General features: G+C 38.6%; 1 protein-coding gene across 3 annotated transcripts in view; it reads right to left on the reverse strand.

Moving 5' to 3' along the window:
• The window catches only part of csgalnact1a (chondroitin sulfate N-acetylgalactosaminyltransferase 1a), a 38,672-nt gene that overhangs the window by 6,163 nt on the left and 10,730 nt on the right, over positions 1-21,779 (reverse strand). For all 3 annotated transcript variants that reach the window (XM_044144053.1, XM_044144052.1, XM_044144054.1), the window contains 5 exons: positions 17,860-19,182; positions 12,565-12,781; positions 9,132-9,233; positions 1,229-1,407; positions 113-207 (listed from right to left, as the gene is read on the reverse strand). In XM_044144053.1, coding sequence (XP_043999988.1) covers positions 113-207; positions 1,229-1,407; positions 9,132-9,233; positions 12,565-12,781; positions 17,860-18,658 — 1,392 coding nt within the window. In that variant the 5' untranslated portion in view covers positions 18,659-19,182. The remainder of the gene's footprint in view (positions 1-112; positions 208-1,228; positions 1,408-9,131; positions 9,234-12,564; positions 12,782-17,859; positions 19,183-21,779) is intronic.

Genomic DNA, 21,779 nt, shown 5'->3' on the forward strand with positions numbered 1-21,779 from the left:
GAAACACGCACAGTAGGATTTGGAGACTTAGCTGCATAAGAGGATAAGTATTTCTAAACAGTCTCCACCAGTAGTCAGAAAAATGAGACAGTATGGATCATTCATGTGTTACCAGCTGTTGCTCCACAGGTGGGATGTGCTCTGGACTTCCATAAATGAGGGCAGGGTTGTACTGGCTGAATAACACGGGGTAGAACACCTTTTTACCTGCAGGGACAAAGCAGCGTTTGACATTTGCTGGAGATCCTAATGATAATTTAGTCACCCAGAGTTTTATTGGTCCCAATAATTATTTCGCTGGATGGAACTACCACCGAGATTTCAGATTGAAGCAGAGAGCAAATGTGGTGATTAATCACATTTCACACCGTGTACCCTTAATTTATTTGTTACCAATGTGAACTTTAATTTAACCTCAATTACACATTTCCAAGTCAAAGCTGTTTTCTCAGATATCTACAGTCCCCTCTTTAAAATGTCTCTTCGGGACCAGAGGGAGTCCCTTCACCAAAACCATATCAGCACAATGTGAAGTACTTCTATTCTGGGCTCCTCCTGGATTTCTGAACTCCTCATCTCTTCTCTGACAGCAGCACTTATCATGGAAGACGACACGCTAGTGACAAGAAATGCCAGTGGAAAGTCAATTACCAGATTTGTCAGGGTGCTGCACACAACAGGCAGTCAGGATCTATTCCTCTCAAGTGTGGAGGTATGAAAATGAAAGCTTGAAGAGAAAAAAAATTGATAGAAACGATGAAGGGAATTTACTGTCTAGTTAACTCTTAGATGTGCAGTCGATTCTAGGCAAATCATTTTTACTTTTACTTTCGAAAAACAAAAGGGCTGAGAAGTGAAAAAGGATCCCATGCTCACTGTGAAGTATGGTAGATGATCTATGAAACTGTGGGTCACTTGGATTGTTTTGTTTTGTCAGGATGTTGTTTTTTTAAAACAGTTTTATCGATGTGTACCTCCACCTTTTACTGTTAGAAAGCCATCTAAAAATTAACCACCTCACTTTTTCCTCCACTTAGTTAATGTTAACGGAGCCTCATGCCAGAAATAAACATAATCTGTAAAATCAGACACACACTGCTTCCGATTATTGTGTGAATTCCAGATACGTCTCAAAAGCTACAATTAGTCAGAAGTAAAACCTGTAATGTTTTCAGTGTAGAAGAGACTTTAGCTTGTTTTCTGCTGTAGAGTTTGTGCAGCACATCACCTGGCTGTGTGTTGAGTCTGCAGGTGTTGAGGAAGTCGGCGGTGAAGTAGATGTCCACATCACAGAAGAAAAGCAGCACATTGCCTCCCTTCCAGGCTCGGGCCCCTACGTCTAGGCCCCGACCCCGAGAAAACTCCTCGTCCAGCTGAAGCAGTGTGTAGTTCTTGAAGCTGGCCTCCCTTTAAACGCACACACACCATGTGAGTCATTATTGAAGAAGACATTTGATCATATGATAAAACTCTTTTTGATGGAACTGCAACTGAACAAAGCAGTCTTTGTTGGTAGCAGTAAAGTATTTATTAATTCTGTTTACAAGTATTTTAAAAGCATGGATAAAACTGTTCTCGCAAATTTTCTCAGACTGTCTTGATTTTCTGCTGTATGTGGCTGATTAATGCCATTATCTCCCATCACTGAAGCATGGAGATATTTTTCAAGTGCAACAGCGTTTACATGCGTCACCAATGAGCAATGTAATTAAATTGTAAAAAAAACAACAACAAACAAACAAAAAGAAACTGAAGACCTTAAATGGAAAACAGTTTCTAGACTTAGTAGAGTCAAAGAGTTGATTTCAGTGCTGGTTTGGATCTAAATGACTGAAGAGGAGTCACTGATTCGGGCCGCAGGAGAAAGAGCCCGTCTGTCTCTGTGGGTTTTCATCGCTGTGGCGTGAGTAAGGAGAAACAGCTGGATCCAGATGCACACAGCTGTGGCTTTTTCTTTGATCATAACAATTCACACTGTTAGTCACTAATCCTTTACTCCAACGTGCGCCCACGTAGACACGCAGCAGATCACACACACATCCCGAGATCTTTTTCACATGGTGGCGAGCCTGAGGAAAAAGTGGCTCACGTGTCCAAGTTTAAAGCAGAACAAACAGATGGAAACATTATTTTTCATACACGTAGCTAATAAAACACATGGAAAAAGCAGCTACAAAGACTTCTTTAGAGGAATTAACTATAATGAAGGGAAAGCGTTTTTCCCGTTAGGTAGCTTGAATCACTCAGAGTGTCATACCTCTGCTATGTACGGGTTTTTAAGTCCATTAGCATAATATTTTCCTCTAGCACTAATGCTCAAACACCGTTGACACATTCCAAATCTTTCCGCCTCTCCCATAAATACGACAGTAAAACCTTCTGATCCCAAATGTCTCTAAACCTCAAACATACCAGCGACATGATGCGCCTTACCGCTTATTTAACTTTGTGAACGACCGTCTTCACATTCCAAAGATTTCTGATGACTTCAAACTTCAAGACGCATGATGTTCGCATGTAACTACATGTCTGTGTGTGCTGTGAGGTGAAGTCGGCTGAAGCACAGATAACAGAGTCCATATCTGTCAGCACAACGTGAATCCAAACAGACTGAGTGTCTGCAGAGTCCCAGGAGAGCAGGCCCGTGTGCAGCTGGCACCAAACTGTCCACAGATGGCAAACTGCAGAACAATGACTCGGCTTGTTTTAAACAACTTTAACGCAACTCCAGCTGCATTCATGTGTTGATTCAGTCTCAGCTTTAAATGTGACAGGAAGTGAGTGAGAGATCAAATAAACCTGTAAACTGTTAAAAGGAGCACCTGCAAGGATTTTGTCACCATTATGGTGCCTTGGTATAGTACTCAAACTCTGACCTTTTTGACATTCAGCCACATTGCAACCATAAACTTTTAAGATATTTTATTCCGATTCTGTGTTTTAGGAGAACACAAAGAACTACATAAACTGTGAAGTGGAAGGGAATTGCTACATGGAGCATTTTAAACTCTTATCAAATTCTAAACTAGAGTAATCCTGGACTCTAACTGGGGCATTATAAGACATGAAAACGTTTGATCTAACCCCTTCCAATGTGACTGACTGCATCTTTAAAATTATCCTCCTACCTTCTGGTGAACCTCCACCACAGCCTCAAGTCTTCTGCAGTCCCTAACAAATTTTTCTTTCATAATCTATCTCTATTCATCAACACTGACCAGCTTTCCAGGTCCTGGTTAAGAAAAGTATCCCCCAAACGTTGGAGGAACTGCAACTCTCTGCAGTTCCTCCAGAGGCACAATGTGCAGCTTGGCCTCTTTTCTTGATTCGTTTTACTTTCCCTTATAGTTGAGGTGGTGAACCACGTTTTTGTAGGTCTAGAGTTTTGCCATGGTATTTCCATTTTCAGGTCAGGAATTGAAAAGTGCCTCATGGGATGTTCAAAGCTCAGCAAATTATTTTATAACCAAGCTCTGCTTTAACATTTTCCACTACTTTATCCCTGACCTTTCTGCCATGTACCTTGGTTTTCATGAAGTTGTTCAATCACATCTTCTCCAACAAACCTTTGAAACCTTCACGGAAGATTTGGATTTCTACTGATTTTAAATAACACAAAGGTGGACTGCATTTACTCTTTAGCTGACTTCTAAAGGCAAATAACCCTTGGGTGTATTTGTAAAATAAAACATATAGTATATAAAGCTCATATAGATTATAACTATCCACTTTCCATCAGGAACTACTTTGTGTAGATTGACAAAATAAAATTCCAGTAAAATACATTGACGTTTGTGTATTTGCTGAAAAATAGATAGATGTCACTAAGGTGTCATTCAGGAAAATAAACTTTGACCTAATTTTTTAATTGCTCATACTTAAGTTGTTCTTTTTCTCTGTGCTTGCAGAATTTTACAGATGGAACAATTAGTCTGTGGGTGAGCATGACAACACTGAGGACAACAAAGAAGCTGCATTCACCTCAAACCACTGTTTCTTTCCTATTGTCTAGACAATAGGAAACATTAATTTTGTTCCGATTTACTGCTTTGTCCTCTGGTCTTTCACTTATTGAAAGCCTATAAACATAGCCACAAAGCAAGAGGGAGGAGAGACGGAGAAAGATATTAAATCTAGAGTCTGGAAAAATTTTCCTGTTTCATAATTACTCAGGCTGTCACCATAGTTTAGTTTGCAAGCAATTCAAGAAAGCATTAAATAAAACAAACAGCTTTAAAAAGGTACAAGTGGGCAGAGTTTGGATGTCTTGTGCACATTTACAGTTCAAACACAGTGGAGGATAATCCAACACTTGTTGAATGACACTGATAAATTCCTGGTTATTTACAGTAAGAGGTGTTGAAAGTCAGGTTTATTTTTTGAAAGAAACTAGTAGGGAAATCCTATTAAAATGAAATCACTGATTGAATTTGCATGTTACCCAAACAGAATGCAAAAAGATACTTATAAAGAGGGCCTAGCCAGCAAAGGTCAATGTAACCCTACTTGAATCCATGTTTTCATAATTGCTTTCATTATTTTGATCTTTTGTCACCCACACACATCACCATATTCTGCTTGTTCCAACACATTCCTTTTCACTACTGCAGATAAGATGGTCTGCACCCTGATTCAGCTGAAACTGTGTCAGTAAGAAGTCTGTGAAAAAAACTCCCCCAATATGTCTCAGCTGTAGGTCTTATCCTGTTAGCTACACACGGTAAGGACAGGGTGGAGGATACAGACTCCAAGCATGACGCTTGTTGATCAAACAGACTTCAGTGAATAAGTCAGCTGTTTTTCAGAAAACTGTAAAACAGCTGAAACACTGACTTCCTTTAAATCTCAACTAAAAACCCACTTGTTTAGAGTTGTATTTGAAACATAATCAATTGCAAGTTTATTGACGGAATCTGACTTGATGTTGTGTTTTTATTGTCGATTCTATGTTGTATTGTGTTTGATTTGATGTAAAGCACTTTGAAATGCCTTGCTGCTGAAATGTGCTATACAAATAAAGTTTGATTGAGTGTAAGCTCCAAATCTGTGGCTTCTCTTTACTCCTGTCACTTTTGTGTAGACCGACTGAGCCCGCTTCCTTTAGAAGTAATGATAGTGGTATTAGTTTTTAAATGGGAATTCCAGTGCCATTATTTTGCTCGAGTTTGAAAAATAAAAAACAAAAACCCGAAAAACATTCAATATCTATTGAATGCATTGTCCTCATTTCTTTTCGTACATCAAATGTCTCTAAAATCAATACTGTAGCATCATATTAAATGGCTTGGCTTGTAGTCAAAATGAAGAACTGAACCATGCTGCTATTCGCTTATTCCTCAAGTTAGAAATGATAAAATAATGATAAAAAAAACAGTCAGTGAAGTGAACAATGCTTTATGGTATGTTCAAACTGGCCACAAAGGATCCCAGAACAAGATTCAAAGAAATGGAGGATTCACTTGCCTCAGTTAAGGTCAGAGGTTATAAAAAGAAAATAAAAAAAAGAGACTGGGCAGAACACATTTTGATGACTGATGAGACAAAAGCTAAACTCCTTAGAAGGTGTGTGTCCTGTTATATCTGGTGTAAAAGTAACAAAGCTTTACAGAAAAATAGCATCATGTGGAGGTGGTGTCATAGTCTGGGGTTATTTTGCTGCTTCAGGACCTTATGCGATTACGTGAAAATGACCTTAAAAAGAATGTTCATGATTGTAAAACCTCTTTGTGGCTGAATTACAACAAGTCTGCTATTATGAGGGAGCCAAAATTCCTTCACAGCTGGAAAAGACTTCTTGCAAGTTATCACAAACACTTCATTGCAATTGTTACTGCTGAGGTCGGCCCAACCACTTGCTATGTTTAGGCGGCAAGAACATTTTCACACAGGGATATGCAGGTTTGGATTTTTTCTCCCTTAATAAGAAAGAATTTCATTAAAAAACTGCATTTTGTGTTTTCTTGTGTTGTAGAAAACACAAGAACAAATATATTTCGTACAAATAGCTTCTACTGCAATAATTATGTGAAATTAAATTAATTATATCCCAACATCAGAAGAGTTGCCTTTACCTTTACAGAGCTCTTTGGTTCCTCCTATCTGTCTGTAGCTTCTCATATTTCAGTCATCAAACCAAATTTCAGATCTACCATAACTGACTGACACCTGCTGGCCTCAGGTTTGCAACCAGCTTGTGACTGAGAAACCAGTAACCTCCTCCCAGATGATGACATGAACTTGTTATTTCCTCTGGCCATTGTAGTAGCTGATATATTGTGAAAATCCGGTAGAAATGATGCACTAATGGAGTCATGTTTACATAGAAACAACGAGCCGCGAAGCTTTGTTTGTGAGACTTGCGGTCATGTGGGTCGGTTGTGGGCGGAGCTTGGTAAGGTCCATTGGTTCTGTTCTGGAAATTAGGAAGTTAGCAAGTCACACTGATAAAAAGCATGAAAAAGGGCTTGTATATCCATGCAAACAAGTGTATTATGACAGCAGCTAAAGATAAAGTTAAATATTTAAAGAAATAGCTGATCACACTCTTAGGTGAACCTTGACCAGACTGGGGAGACCAGGGTCCCGTCCTGGAGCCAGATGCTCAGCGGCATGTGCCCAAAATATTTCAATCATTCTCAGTTGTGAATATTTGTCCGTTAGTCAGCAAGGTCAAAACAAGAAACCATGCAAATGCTTATCATCATCATTTTAATAATATTTTTGTTGTGAGCTAACTGAAGGATGAATTTTACGCTCACAACCACCCAGCACAACCCTGGAAACTTAGTGACTCATGCCTTATTGTTGATTTACCAGTCTGCTTTGTATGTAGAATGAAGGTTGGTGATTTTTTCTCTAAACAGTTGCATAAAAGACAACAATACCTGGCATTTTAGTGAGCTAGATAATCAGTAGACCACACGTGTAATGGAAGGATGAACGCAAGCTGGCAGAGGCCTCAGGCAAAACGGTTACACAAGTTAATGACACTGAGTAATTTGTACGTTTAGGCGTGCATTTCTGAAAGATCTATTCAGAACATGAAAACTGTGCAGCTCCCTGCACTTCTGTCCAGTTAATTTGTCCTTAGGGGCTTCACAGGATTTACTTGAGGCATCCGAGAAGTGACTGAAATGCAACAAATGATAAGGTGCAAGTTATTAAAAGGAAAAAAAAAAATGTATTTTTTACATTGAAATGATTCACCATGTCATGCAATTGTTTTCTTTTATCTTTTTCCAGTTTTCATCCGTTTTTATCCTTGGGATTGAATATATATATATATTTTTTTTCCACGTTAGCATTTCTTCTGATCTCATCTTCTCTGAGTTTCTTTCAGTTTTTCCCCTGCAGCCATCAGCTCCTCTCAGTGTCCACAACACAGTCATTATTTATGTGTATTGACTGACTGGTATCCAGTTAGATCACTCGTGTTTCTCTCTTCTTCACATGCCGTCTCCCTCCCTCTCAAACCTTACCTTCTATTCCTCTTTGTTTCGCATCGGTTCATATCTCTATTCCGGGCCACATAGGGCTCATAAACTCACAGGACCCCCCCTGTGGATGGGTTTGAGGCTTTGAAGTGCGGATTTCAAAGCCTTACATTTGAAAGTACAGCTTCTGATTCAGTCTATTTTTAACAAGCATCCCAAGTGTCTGGCAGAAAAAGTTTAAAAAGTGAGAGCCGACTTTCATACAGGTTCACCAAAAATGCTTTCTATGCGTCTAAATAATATACCGTGAGGATATAAACTGTGTTAATTGAAAGCAAAGAGCGTGACTGCAATGTAATCTTGCAGGAGGGGGGGGAAAGACCGACTTGCTTGAGGCTATTTGTAAGAAGAAACAAACTAAGCCAGTTAGTGAAGCTGAGCTGAATCCGTTAAAAGTGATCTGCAGAAACAGATCTCCATAGGGATCGCTGCAGGGAAAATTATGCTTAGGAAGTAGAATGTGTTAATCTATAGTTTTATTTACCCATATCAAAATTTCAATAAAATTCTGTGTGAAACTAAAATGTAGAAACAAAAAGGTTATTAGTTTCAAATTGCTTCTTTTAAAATAGATTTCCCCCAAGAACGGTAGATGCAGCTGCCTTTGCGTCCTCGCCAAAGGCAGGGAATCCCCTTTACAATATTCCTCTTATTAAAAAGATAACCCAGCCTCTGTGGGGTAATAATGCATTGTTTATTATATGTTTTTTTTTCTGTAATACTTGTGGCGTGTGGAATTAATAACTCTAACTCTTTCAAACCACTAAAAAGTTTGATTCAGATTGTACATTTTGTCGTTTTTTGTTTTCCTACAGATACTATAAAAAATAAAAATAAATAATACATAAAAAAAATAAAAATAAAAAAAATCACAAATTAATGCTGCTTTTTAATTTCAAGATGTGATAGATCTCACCCTGATGCGTTTTGTTATACTCTAAGAACAATCCTGAATCTCTTTGGGATCCCATTTCATCCAAAACCATCTTTCAGAGATTCCAGCTTCATTTCAACTTTTTTTTCCAGTTTGTTTGTTTTCTTTTTTTCCTCATTATTAAAAGTTTAACTCTGCCTGTTTTAGAAATCACTGACAGCGAGACAATGAGACATTGTGCAACACAGGAGATGGTCCAACTGCTTCAAGGCTACATGCAAACCTTTGTGTCCGCATCACCATAGAAACCCCTCAGGGAATCAGTCACTTCAACTCACAGTGGCCCTGACTCCTGATCTGCGAACAGCTACAGTCTTCCTAGGTGGTGACTGTGTGTGTGTGTGTGTGTGTGTAGAAATCTGTGCAAAAAGGGTCAAGTGAGTGAGGGATGATTGCAGGCATGTTGTAAATTATCAGTGTTGGCTGGAAGCTTTTCAGCTCTTCTGTACAGGTGGCACGCTGCTCCATTATTCATCAGATACATGAGTGGCTGTGGCAGGACAAAGAGCCAGGAGGAGTGTGTATGTTTTGCATTTGTGTGTCATGACAGGAAGAATGATTACAGAGGAGATTATTCTTGTTACGTGTGTAAAAGTGGCCAAAAGAAATGCAAAATAAATACATACATTTTTGCAGCATTTATTCTGTTGGTTTTATGCAGCATGTGATTCAAAAGGCTGAACTTGGCTACAGATCAGACTCACCTAGATGTGTTCTCCAGGGTGCTCCGGACTTCACTCATCTGCTCTTTCCCAAAATACACCACGGTCAGATGTACTCTGCCATCCTGACGCACACAGACTTCCCTGTACACAAAGGATGGGACATTAGGGATGAAAGCTTTATGTAAACTGAGCAGAGACTCGAGGGGGTTGACAGGAAGAAGGAAAACCAAGGTGAAATAAGAGTTTATACGAGAGGGTTCAAAGTTTCATTATTGCCAGAACAAAAGAAGTGGAATAAGAGCTTCAGTACTGGGCTGAGACTCTACTTTTAAAAATCTATCCATATCGCTTTAAGACAATAAAGTATTCTAAAGCCTTTTAACCCCACCGCCAACCATTGTTGCCAGACATTTTTTGTAGGAAGAGATAAAATATAAATGGATAGCGCCACATGCTGATTTAGTGTGCATAAGCAATGCAGACTCAAAGTTAACAATAAAATAATAAATGGATGAAGTTAGATGAGATCACCGTTTCCACAAAATGTGTCAAACCATGACCAAGACACTCACATATATTCAACAACCCATTCACGTATCTGTTATGTAAGATTTTTCACACTTTTACATTTAATCTGTGCACAGAGACGCAAACCAGCCGGTCATTCTCCTGTTGAACATGATGAATGAGGCGCAGGCAGCCATTATTCCAACTCAACCACAGTTGATGCTCAACACACAGACAGAGGGAACGGCTCTGCCATCTGAGCACTTTTGATGCAACATTTAACATCTTCTCAGGCATATTAAGCAATCTTTTTTCATATTGCTTAATATATTCATATTGGCTGGCTGTTCCTACTGCTGGAATTGGGGAAGGAATATCCAATATATTGTATTACTCCAATAATAAATCTACAGTGGGATCTTAACAGCAGAGCATTAAAGCAGCAGATTCTACCAACACAGGAGTTGAATGCAGTCTGTTTGCTGAGAGCAGCAGCTTGGAAGCTGATCTACATATATACTTGCATGAGGCAGCAGCATAAAGGCTGCTGCCTCATGTCTGTGTAGAAATGTAAATATATGCATTGTAAAAATAAATGCAACTGTATGTACATAGGTGATTAGCTGAGAAATTTGAGAAGATTTAAAATTAATTTAATAGATATTGCAAGTTGGACAGCATTGTGAAATTGTGCAGTTTGTGTAAACTCAAGGTCCATCAAATTCATAAAGAAATGGAGCTTGATGACACAGTATTGCTTTTTTTTGAGCAAAGTCTTCTTGCTGCACAAGGGGATGTTGCTAAATAAGAAGTATTTTGAGATACAGATTGATATACAAATTGACATACATTTGGCAGCAATAATGCACATTTATGTAGTCTGCCAACATAAATGAAATTCAGAAAAGGAGACCATATAAGAACAGAAGGTTTGGTTAATGCTGGAAGCAAGAAAGTGAAGTTGAAGTACTGCAAGAAAACTTTGTGTTTATAATCAGCTGTGTCTTTAAAGTAGAGCTTTTATTCTAAGATGGAGTAGTTTCTGTAGTAACATTTCAACTAGCAATCATATCAAGATCACTCATGATAAAAGACAAGTATTTGCTTAACATGGCGCGTGTTACTCTGGTGCAGCATCAGGAAGTCTGCTTCCTATACAGAAACTAAATAACAAATTTATCTAAATATATTAGAGCCATGGGATTAGAGACACCATGAGAAATAATCTGGTGGCTGGATTTGGAAGATTTTTTAAAGCTCCGATAAAAAAAAAAAATTGTTTTAAAAAAATTGTTCTTAGCATGCAATTATTGAATCCATGCATGACCGCAAGATGAGGTTCTTCTGCTTTTGAGGTTCTCTTAACAGCAGAGCATTAGAGTAATGAAAATGCTGCATCCATGACTTTTCCAGGATTCTCTGATAAGTGAAAACGTATCTAGTTCAGGCTTATCAATCAAAGTATTTCAAATTTTGAACCACATAGATTCAAATAAGGTTAAACAAAATCCTGTTTTACAGCAGTCCCTTTCTCACACAAATGATTATATAGTTAACTACGGTTCTTCTTAAAGAGGAATTGGAGAAAAGAAATTGTATTCTACAAAAAGCCACATCTCAGATTCTCTTCTGGTTTTCACAAAGGAAACATCCATGCAAGTCAAACGAAACTGGGTAGAGATGCCTGCAGGAATTCAATGGAGACATGTTAAAAATAATGGTGTGCTCACAAGAAATCCCCAGAAGCACCTGTAGAAAATAAATTCTCATAAACCCCCATCGGATTCACAACGTTTTATTGCCAATTTATAGGCTGGTGTTTGACAGCTCCTCTTCTTTCATGTGAATATTTTATCTATTTTTGCAGGCCTCTGATGGTACATTATTTATTGTTAGGGATATGAAGATTATATTCCAAATATTAATGCACCTTTGTACTTACAAGCATAGCTAAAAAAATGTATGAATTGAAGAGTGAACAATGGATCTGTATAATATTAGAGTTTCACTTCTGAAATGAGTGGCAAAATATATCCAACTTGTTTTTCTAACCTTTGGTGGAAGAGAGGCATTTTCTCACAGTCTGCGAATAAATACCCTTTTGATTAAAAAAAAAAAAGAAAAAAAAAAAGTTATTACTAAACATTCACACATGCTGTGACACGCTGCTTTCCTCACTGCACTTTTATGAGCAGAACGTGTTTGCTCAGCAACTCCACGTCTTTTAAGTAAGTACATTTTTGCCATGTTGTATATCAACCGCGGCTCTGCCCAGGGGGGCATTTTAATGGGCTGCAATGATTCAACTAAGGAGGATTTACCATGTAAAAAAGTGGCGTGATAAGTAGCAGCAGCAGCACAATAAATTGCTGACATTAAGGACGACGTTTCCTCAACTGATTGTAGAGCAAAACTGCAGAGCAAAAGCAAGCATGTTTTACTGTTAGTTTTACTTATTTGTACACTGTTGCTTACTGGCTGTACATTTTTATCAAACACTTGTCAGAATTTTGTCATATGCATACTACCCAAGATCTGTTTATGATTAGATTTGAAGTATTTTGGGATGCAAGTCGTATGTAAATTTTCAAGGCTACAAAAATACAAAGTTTCCTTTTGCAAGGTTTCTTGTAAGTGAAAACTTCGTAGCTTTTGAAGAAAGCTTTCTAACAAAAAAAAAATATAACAGGAAATATTTTTTTTACTGCAATAGCTTCCTTTACATTCGCTAGCACCAACTACATTTCCCATGATAAAACACAGATTTAAATTTTAAAAGACGTTTCTTCAAAAAGCAGAAAAAAGGCTGTTCAGTAAGTGTCACAGTTTGTGTACTTTATCACATTTTCCTTATTACAGTAGTAGTTGTTGTGAGAACTCATGAATAATTCACAGTGTTTCAGTGGCTGCTATATAAAGCTGTAATGACAAGAATTCAATATATATAAAAAAAACATCTGCATACCTGAAGTTGTGCATGAACTGTTTGAACTTATCGGCTCGTCTTGAGAGCGGGACGATGATGTTAATCATGATATTGGTTGTGTCCATCCTTTCATTTCTGACCTTCATCAGAGGTCCGAAGGGTCGGAAGAGGACCAGACGTCTGAATTCGTGACTCGCCTCCCCTCTGAAAGTCAGCTCATACAGCGTCCCTTTGTCCCTCTCTGTACGACTGATACCTAATGGATAAGAGATAAACTTATGACCAAACATGCATAAAATGCGATAATAACGTTAGTGTACAAATTAAAGGAACATAAAAAGTACTTGTATCAGTTGTTTTTCTTATTTTCAACAATAAAAAAAGGCAATTTTCTCTAAAATATTAGTCCTTTGACTAAAACAGTAATTTTACAGCACATTTTGGATGAAATGGAATAAAACTGAAAAAACTGAGCTCTTATTTAACCCAGTAAAAAAAAAAAGAAAAAAAAAGATTTTAAACATATTTAGTCACACACTAATGTGGGACACATCCAACTCCCCAAAAAGCATTTGTGCTTTCAGTCAATTTGGTCGTATTAGAACCAAATTGATTATCGCTAGTGATTACAAAGACTTGTCAACACCTCGCTAGGTTGAGATTAATGACAAGGTTTATTTTTGTAGAGGAGATTACACCGATCACCAGCACACAGGATTTGGCAATTTTGTTTCTTTTATTTTTTTTCTTCTATTTTTTTTCTTTTCGTAGGTGTTGATTCATATATTTAACTCTGCTGCTCTAACCACAAATATACTTCCTTTCAGATGTGACACCATTTAAGGAGCAATACACAGACTTCCTGTATGTGTAATTTGTTGACAAAAATAATTATCACAACAAAGAAAAAACTGAGCAAAAGCACCATTCTATTTTGTGCCTTGCTTAATTTAAAGACAGTAACGATGTAGGTTTTGTTTTTAAACCACAGTCATGACTAATGCTTCATAAATAAATTCTGTCATACTGTTAATTTTTTTTTTTTTCAAACATACAAATCTAATGAGGACACATGAGATATTGTCCAGTCGCGCTGCTGTTTTTGGGCAAAGAGCAACAACATGCAACACAGAGGCACTTTCAGACAGAGAGGCTATTTTTGTAATCTGTACTAACATTCTTGTTGCAGGCTTTACGTCAGCTGCCTCCCCATGAGGAAAGCCGTTTTCCAATTTTTCTGCCTTTACAAAGACTTTTACTTGCCAGCTGACCTGATGAGATCACTTAGCAAAGAGAGAAAAGCAAAAGCTAATAAAGAAAAATGAGAAGTGGAGCCAGACAGAAGCGAATCAGATGGGAAGTAGGAGGGTGGAACACTGAAAAGAGAATATGACATACCAATAAAAAATGAAGGACTATTTAAGGATGATGGATATGAAGAGCAGTACAACAAAGGGGTTTGTATGGGCAAAGATAGACAGCGCTGATAGCAGCCCCAATTAAAAAGTGTTAAATTGGCGAGCTTCCTATGATCGGGAGACTCTTTTTTCCCCAGAGGGACATGATGAGCTTTCATTTGCCAAATAATTTAGGATAAAAGCCTTCACTTCCTGTCTTCTGTCTCAGAGCAATTTTCTGTCTTTTTTGGAGGCCGTTGTAGCTAGATGGCTCATTTTGCAAACCTGTATTGCTCGTCTTTAGCTTTCAGTCACTGGTTTGTTAATGCAGCTTTAAATCTCTGGAAAATGCTGATGTCAGTCTCTTCTTCTTGGCTGGCTTCAATTTAGAAAAGAACTGCTTCTTCAAGATGTAATGCAATTGATGGGCATTAGGGAGAATTAAAATATGTCTAGCAGAGAACTGCCAAGCCACAAGAAGCAGGCAGCGTGGTCAGACGTGCCAGACAACATGGAAGCTATTCTGAAAACACAGACAGGAGTATATTAATGGAGATGCGCAAAGAAATCCAACGATTACTGGAGTGATTACTTTGTGCTCATTTTTAGCCTTTCTGATAAGTAAACACAGTTCAACCAGGTTGTGCTGACAACAGCACTTAAGTGTGGAAGTTACTGAATTTAGCATTTTTCAGGAGTTAAAATGAGAAAATGAGGAAGGAGTACCAAAAGTGAAAGAAGCTTCTAAAAACTGAAAGTTGGATATCAGCAGATGACAAGAAGCAATATGAAATGAGAGAAAATCGTATTTATCTTCTTCCAGCTACTTTTATAGCTGATGATCCTGCCAGCAAACTTAAGTCTTTTTTTTTTTTTTTTTTTTTTTAATTTACCAACATGTTTCTTCAGAGAGAAATTAACATTTAGGTCTCTGCCTGGTCAACTCCAAAAAAGAATTTGAATCTACTTGCTTACCCTTATGTGACCCTGCACTGCAATATGCAGAAAACTGCAATCACATGTTCTAGAGCATCTAATGAAAAATTTACCTCAATATAACTTGATACAGGTAATTCAAATTCAAAAATACTTTATTGATCCCAAAGGGAAATTAAATGAATTTAACTACATTTAACCAGTCCCTAGCTAGTCAAAGATAACAGTGCACTAATTCTACATGAAATACAGTAATGGGAATGATTCTTACAGGCAGGAATGCTACATCTTTAACGTTCTCGCTAATGGTGGTAATTGCAAATATAACATGGTAAATAGTTTAAGAGGTCTAATTTCTAATAAACTTGTTTTAAAATAACAGAATCCTGATTGAAGTCATGGCTGTATAGCACTGACTGCACGCAGGCACACACACACGCAAACACACGCCGTCGCACATTTCCAGTTTGAATGAAGAGCAGCTGTGCTTATTTCCTGCGGTTTTGATCTGAGCTGCGCAAACTAAGGGGATATCCTGGCAGTACTTCTGCACAAACACACTCAGATTTATGACCTTCCAGGAATATACAGAGCCAGTTAGAGGGACAAAAAAAGAAAAGGAAGCAGAGCTCTTGTGCTAAGATGCTTCCTGAGTTATTTGATCTCAAACAGATGCAGATGTCCACTTGAATGTGTGTGGGCACTCAGGATGGACTGGATGTATTCAACTCCTATTGCTCAGCTCGTTTTGAGGCACTTTGGCCATATTCTTACAAAGTGAATGCCAATCTACCCCCGGGCATGTTGAAAGACCCCCTACTTCCTCTGACGTGTCTCCATTCATGCTGCTGAGTTTTCACAAGGACGTTTTTGTACACACACACACAAAAGTAACAGAAAACCATTTAAACTCACAGGATGCATCATGCACAGAAAACTTCCTGCTTATCTTTTATGTTAATCCCTGCAGTGACAGTAAAGAAAGCAGCTGTGAGCGCAGCAACAAAGCTCTCAGACGTGTCCTGCCATTAAGGCACGTGTTTCTCCTGACTGGTGGAGTGCAGCACACCAATTACGGTCCTGATGACAGAGTCAAATATTATCAGTGTCCCTCGGTCAATCTAACAATTTTACCAACAAGTACTTCAGAAATTTCTAAAAAGAGAAATGGATTTTCATGTCGACTAAACGGCTGCACAGCCCAGGGTCTGTTTTATATAAGCAAAGAAACCTTACATTTTCTGAGACTGTATCTTCTACCAAAGGAACCATGCATCCATTTGGTGATTCATCTTTCTGTTGTAATCCGACATGCTGACAGCTCAATGCCCAAGCACATCTGAAGGCATCAAGTTAAAAGTTAAAGCTTTCAGTGCAGCTATTTTAGCCAAAGCCTGCAGGATTCATTGTGTCCTAATTAAAGCAACATTAACGTGGCTAAGTAAAATGATTTTCATACCGTTTCCAGAGCCCTGAAATGGAACAATTTAAAGCTACTGTGACCAAAATGTCACGTAATGCGTCTTATGAGCTGAAAATGTCACAAGAAGCTTTTAATCATTTTTGAGCACAAAAAATTCAATGAGGTAAAAAATAAAAATAAAAAATCTGACATTATCTCTGAGAAGGGATTTGGGCTTTGCTGAAAATGCTTTGTAGCACACTTTTTGTGTGCACTGCACAGCCAGAACAGTAGGGAAAAAAAAGAGAGTTAAAATCAATCATTTTTGTTGCACGTCACAAGGTGCAAACAATGGAGACATTCCCTACACAGAAGCTGCTATGAATATATATATATATTTTACCATACTTTAGGGACTGGTTCAGGATGAAAACAGCAGAGTATAAAATTTGAAGTTTGTGGGCTATTGGGCCGCAGGGTTCCGCTGATACTGAACTCTGCAACATCACAAATCAATTGTTAAAGCTCATTTTACTTTTCCCAGGTTGACTCTTTCACACGGAAGCTCATTTAATCGTACACCACAAACCCTTTCAAAGAGACAGTATTCTCTGTTAACTTTCAGACCATAGGATATGATAAGATGAAGCAATAAAAGTATGCTTGTTAAATTGTATACCCAACTTAATGTTTGTTAAATGTGGAGTTTGGTTTGGATTTCTAGAATAAGTGGTGTTCCTGCTGATAGACATCAAATGACTATATGCTTTGTAAGTCATACTGAGCCAGCAGCTGCTGCATGTAGCACTTATTAACCTAATTGCTTAGGTAACAATAGGTTTTGATTAATGACAAGGAATTACATTTCAAAAAGTGAAATCCTATCCTTTACTTACACTATGCGAGTTGTGTTTACAGGACCTACACAAATCACTATATCCTTTGAACTTTTCCTGCTTAGTCACTGCAGAACTACAAATTTCACACCATTTTATTTGGTTTTTATTTGTTGGATCAGTGCAAAGTCAGCGGAAAATCAAGTGTGGCATGCATTTGTACTGTATGCTGTCGGCAGGGAAGTTTGAAGTTTAAGGGACCTTAAGAAGATAGATAGAAAATATGTTTACTGGAAAAACTGGGGCAGACATTCACTTGCAGGATAAAGACACACTTCAGAATGGCCCAGTTAACCGAGAATATGTGGCAAAACTTCAACAATGACGTACACAAATGGGTTTACGCTATTTTGCGATGAAATAAAGGCAACATTTTCAGTCTGCAGTGAGGAAAAAAAAAACTTAAGACATGTCACTGTATTTGCAGCAAAATGTGATTTTAGTTTTATCTTTTAGGTAATGACTCAATCGAGCTAAATTATAATGCAAATCAAACCTTCCAGATTATTATTTGAAAAATTGAAAGTTATTCATACATAACATGACATCCCAATAAGCTTAGGGTTGTTGAGTTTTAAATTACATTAACGTTTCTGGTCATAAAAAGACAAAATGTGAAAAAAAAAAAAAAGCTACTGGTGGATTTATTTTGGAAAGGAATATAAACATCGACTACATCAGGCAAAGTGCAGCTGTGTTTTACCTTCTATAAAGTCAGATGGTGTGTAGACTTTGCTAGTTTGGGTCTTTTCTGCTGGCACCTTGTTATCCTGATGTGATGAGGGTGTGTTGAGGCTGTGCAGAGCCGCCTCCAGCACCTCTCCCAGTTCATCTCTCTTGTCCTTCCTCACTGGTTTTTCCTCTGGGTGACGCGTGAGCCCCATTTCCAGTTGGTACATCTTCTGCAGGGTGAAGCTCTCAAAAGGCACCACGGCGTACTCGTTGGGCAACCTGCTACCAGAGCTTATCTCGGCTTTTGACAGCTGAGTTCGAAGGAACTCTTGCAGGTCAGACTGCTGGCTCTTTGCCCCCTGAACCTCTCCAAAGCCAGCCCCCTGTAATTCGGCGCCCCCGTTCTGCCCCTCTGCGGGTCCGTTTGCAGCCGTTTTCAGGCTCTCCTGCACTCTTTTCAGCTGCAGACTGCGCTCCTGCAGGTCCTCCTTCAGCTGAGCGATCTGTTTCTTTAAGGAGGAGATGTAGAGGCGGTGCTGCTCCTCGCGCTCCTGGAGGAGCAACTGGTAAGAGTGGGCTGCTGGTGGACCCCGGCTTTGAGAAGCATCTCCTCCTCCTCTTGTCCCACTGGGCCCTGCTCCGACCACGGGGCCTGTACCTCCAAGGCTGGGGTGGTTGGACCCTGCGTGGGGTAAAACGTGACTAAGCGGAGGGTTGTTGGAATGTGGAGGGCTGCAGGTCATCAGATAGAGAAGTGAGAGGGAGCAGCAGAGGAGCACCAGCAGGCCCCCCACACGGGACACCCAAGTTAGCAGTCCGCGCCTCAACATAACTGCGTGCAGTATCAAAGTTCACACTCTGAGTAATATCATGTGACCTCACACACTCCAGCCTCAGTCAAAACAATCCATTTCTGATGATGTTCCATCACTTAGTAAGGAGGCGGGCGACTTATCAGACTGACGTCATTTATCCTGAATTAGGTCACTGCCTCTCTGCTCCCAGTTTCTGTGAATTATTTCGTCATTGGAAACACAAATGAATGAGTCAATACTTGTACAGAAAAGAACGCTCTCCCTTTCCGCTGGTCCACTTTGCTTCATGGTCTGCTGGACGACTCCATTCCAGACATCGTTAGGTCGTCCGTCACTCATAAGTGACTCAACTGTTTGAATTTACTCCCGACTCTCACACTCCGTCAATGCTGTCGTCTTCCAGTCTGTGTGGCTGTATCTGGGAACGACAGCAGTCAGCCGCGTGAGCGGAGGAAAAGCTGGCTGATGCATGAAGGGAACGTTTTAATGGGAGCGTAAATCCTTCCTGCGGTCAGTGGTGGGTATTTCATCTTGGTTTCCTGACAGGGGACACAAGAGACATAAACAGTCATATTACATTCAAAGTGTTACAAATCAAAATCCTCCTGGGCCTATTTAAACGCACTGCTTTTAGGGTTGCAGAAAGTGCTAATTATGCATTCTTCAGGGCCACAATTTTGAAAACCAATAATGTTAGAGATGTGCCTTGCTGTGAGGTGTAGAGCAACAGAATGCTGTATATGTACATATAGCCACAGGCCAGTTCTGGATGTCGGGGCATATTACAGCTTAGTTTTAGTTACGGTTTCTGAAACTCAGCAAAAAATTTTCCTTCATGTGGTTTCTATTGTTTAATGTTCTTTTAATGAGACGCCACAGAAAGCAGTGGAATGACTGAAGTTTTTCTCTGGCGGTACAGCAGTGCTGCCCCTCACCTATCTGTTGATGAACATTTCCATAATGGCTGCAAGTGTTCAGGTCAGTGAGCAAGTCAATTTGCCAAAGCCCACAGAAGACCCCTTATTTTGAAAGCACAGGGTTTAATGTATATTCTTATTAAAAGCTTGTTGTGCAAGTTGTCTGGTACATCAAAAATACGTCGTTATTGCAAAAAAATCAGTGGGACTAAACTTGATGGTAAACCTGAAGTCAGGCATTTGAGAAGCTGGAATAAAAAAATACAATCGCTGTCCAGGTTTTATGCAACTTGCCTTTAAAATAACTATGAAAAATAGAGAATTGAAAATAAAGCTTGAAAAATCTTTGTTGTTTTTGCCTCAAGAGTTAATGTAGCCATATATATTAAAACTTAAGTTGAAACATTTCAAGCGGCTGACTGCAGAGGCTGGCTACCTCAGCAGAAAGCTTTAATATTTATCAGTACAGCGTTACATAAAGTCCAATGGCAGAAAGGCAGATACTCTGCATAACAGGCACGTTGTATAAAAATAAGATGAAGAAATTACTAGCATCATAATTCATCTTCATTTTTTAAATAGGTTTTTTTAATGGGTTCTAAAGAAAAGCAATTAAATCACAGATTTGTTAAGTTACACCTGATTCTGTAATATTCTCACAAAAGGTTATCAAATTACAAGCAATGTCATGCCTAAATGTCTGATATTTATCCACATATATTCATCAATTTTAGTAATTGTTTTTAAAATCCTTATGAAGCATCATAACCTTTAATTTAAGAGCTGTTTTCTTCTAAGATCTGATGAATAATTGGAAAATATGAATCATTAATACAGTAGTTTAATGTTTTAGCTGATCTTTCTTAGAGCAGATGTTTGTGTTAATGAGTCCTGCAAAATCAGGTTGACTACAATATAATTTGGTTAGGAATTTGCCAAAAATAACTACCGGTCAGCCTTTAACCGTATCAATCAAATCAAGACTTGATTTTAAATAATTTTTAAAAATGTTGAAGCCTCTGTCTGAATCAGATCTTCAAAAGGTTTCTACCACTACCATCTTAATGGATGAGAGTATACAGAGTAATAAAACAATGCAGTCGAGAATATTTTTTCCCTTATTTAAAATTATCATGTGGGAGAAAAAAAAAAAAAGCTAATGAGGGGAGCAGCCATCTGTTTTGTGTAATCAGTGTTACAGATTAAAAGCCAATCGGATGTTCTGCACGCCCATTACTGAGTAGCATGAACATCTGCTAATGCATAATTGGAGATGAAATTATACAACAAGGAAGGAATACAGTTCGTATTCCTTCATTTGACAGTTGCAGCAGATCAATACACTTGCATGTCTTTGGGATTGTTTTCTTATAGCCCTTCTGAAAAAAAACCCCCTCAAACATATTTGCTCTTTTTTTTTTTTTATCGCAGTGTTGTAAATTTCACACATTTAAGTTGACAAATAGGACCTGTAAAGTCAGCCATTTAGCTTTTGTTTGTCTTTATTTTTTCTCTGTGGCATTTTTGGGATGACCTATCCTGGAAATCTACTTCTTGGAAGTTTGAGAACTACTTGAAATGCTTAAAGCTTGTGAAAAATCTCCCTTTTGAACCTCAAATTGCTTGGAAATAGTTTTTTAACCCTTAAGAAGGTTCATGGACAGCAACAATTGCCCTCCTCATTTTTAATAAGTCAAAGACAGTGTGGAATCTGTTCATTTTCACATACTTGAGGCTAACTGAAAAATATTTTTGGAAATTTAGTAAAGAACACATGATTTTTATCTTGTCCCGATACATAAAACCCAAGAATTTAAAGAGGATGTAATGTCTTTTAGGATGACTACATGAAAAAACAAAAATGTGTGCAATGGTGATATGTATATTTAGCAAATGTGGATTTTCTGTATGAATGCATAAACATTTTTTTTGTTAGTAAGGTGGTTCAGTATTTGAGTTACTGTACACGTCTGTAAATACATCTCTGTATCAGTCTCCGTCCCTCCTGACTCCCCACACAGTCGGCTCTTTGACCCGACTCCCTGAAGCCGCAGCAAATGAAAGGATTAGTATGTGGTGGAGGTGAATACTGAACTGTGCTCCGACACATGGAGGGGTCGGGAGACACAGGGCGTCTCTCCACCAGGACCTCCACAGCTGACTCGAAAATGTTTGAGGAGAAGCTGACGAGGGAGAAGTGGGCGAGTCAGCCGTGGAGG

Source organism: Gambusia affinis, linkage group LG17 (assembly GCF_019740435.1).
Source record: "Gambusia affinis linkage group LG17, SWU_Gaff_1.0, whole genome shotgun sequence".
In the NCBI taxonomy this organism is placed as follows: Eukaryota; Metazoa; Chordata; class Actinopteri; order Cyprinodontiformes; family Poeciliidae; genus Gambusia; species Gambusia affinis.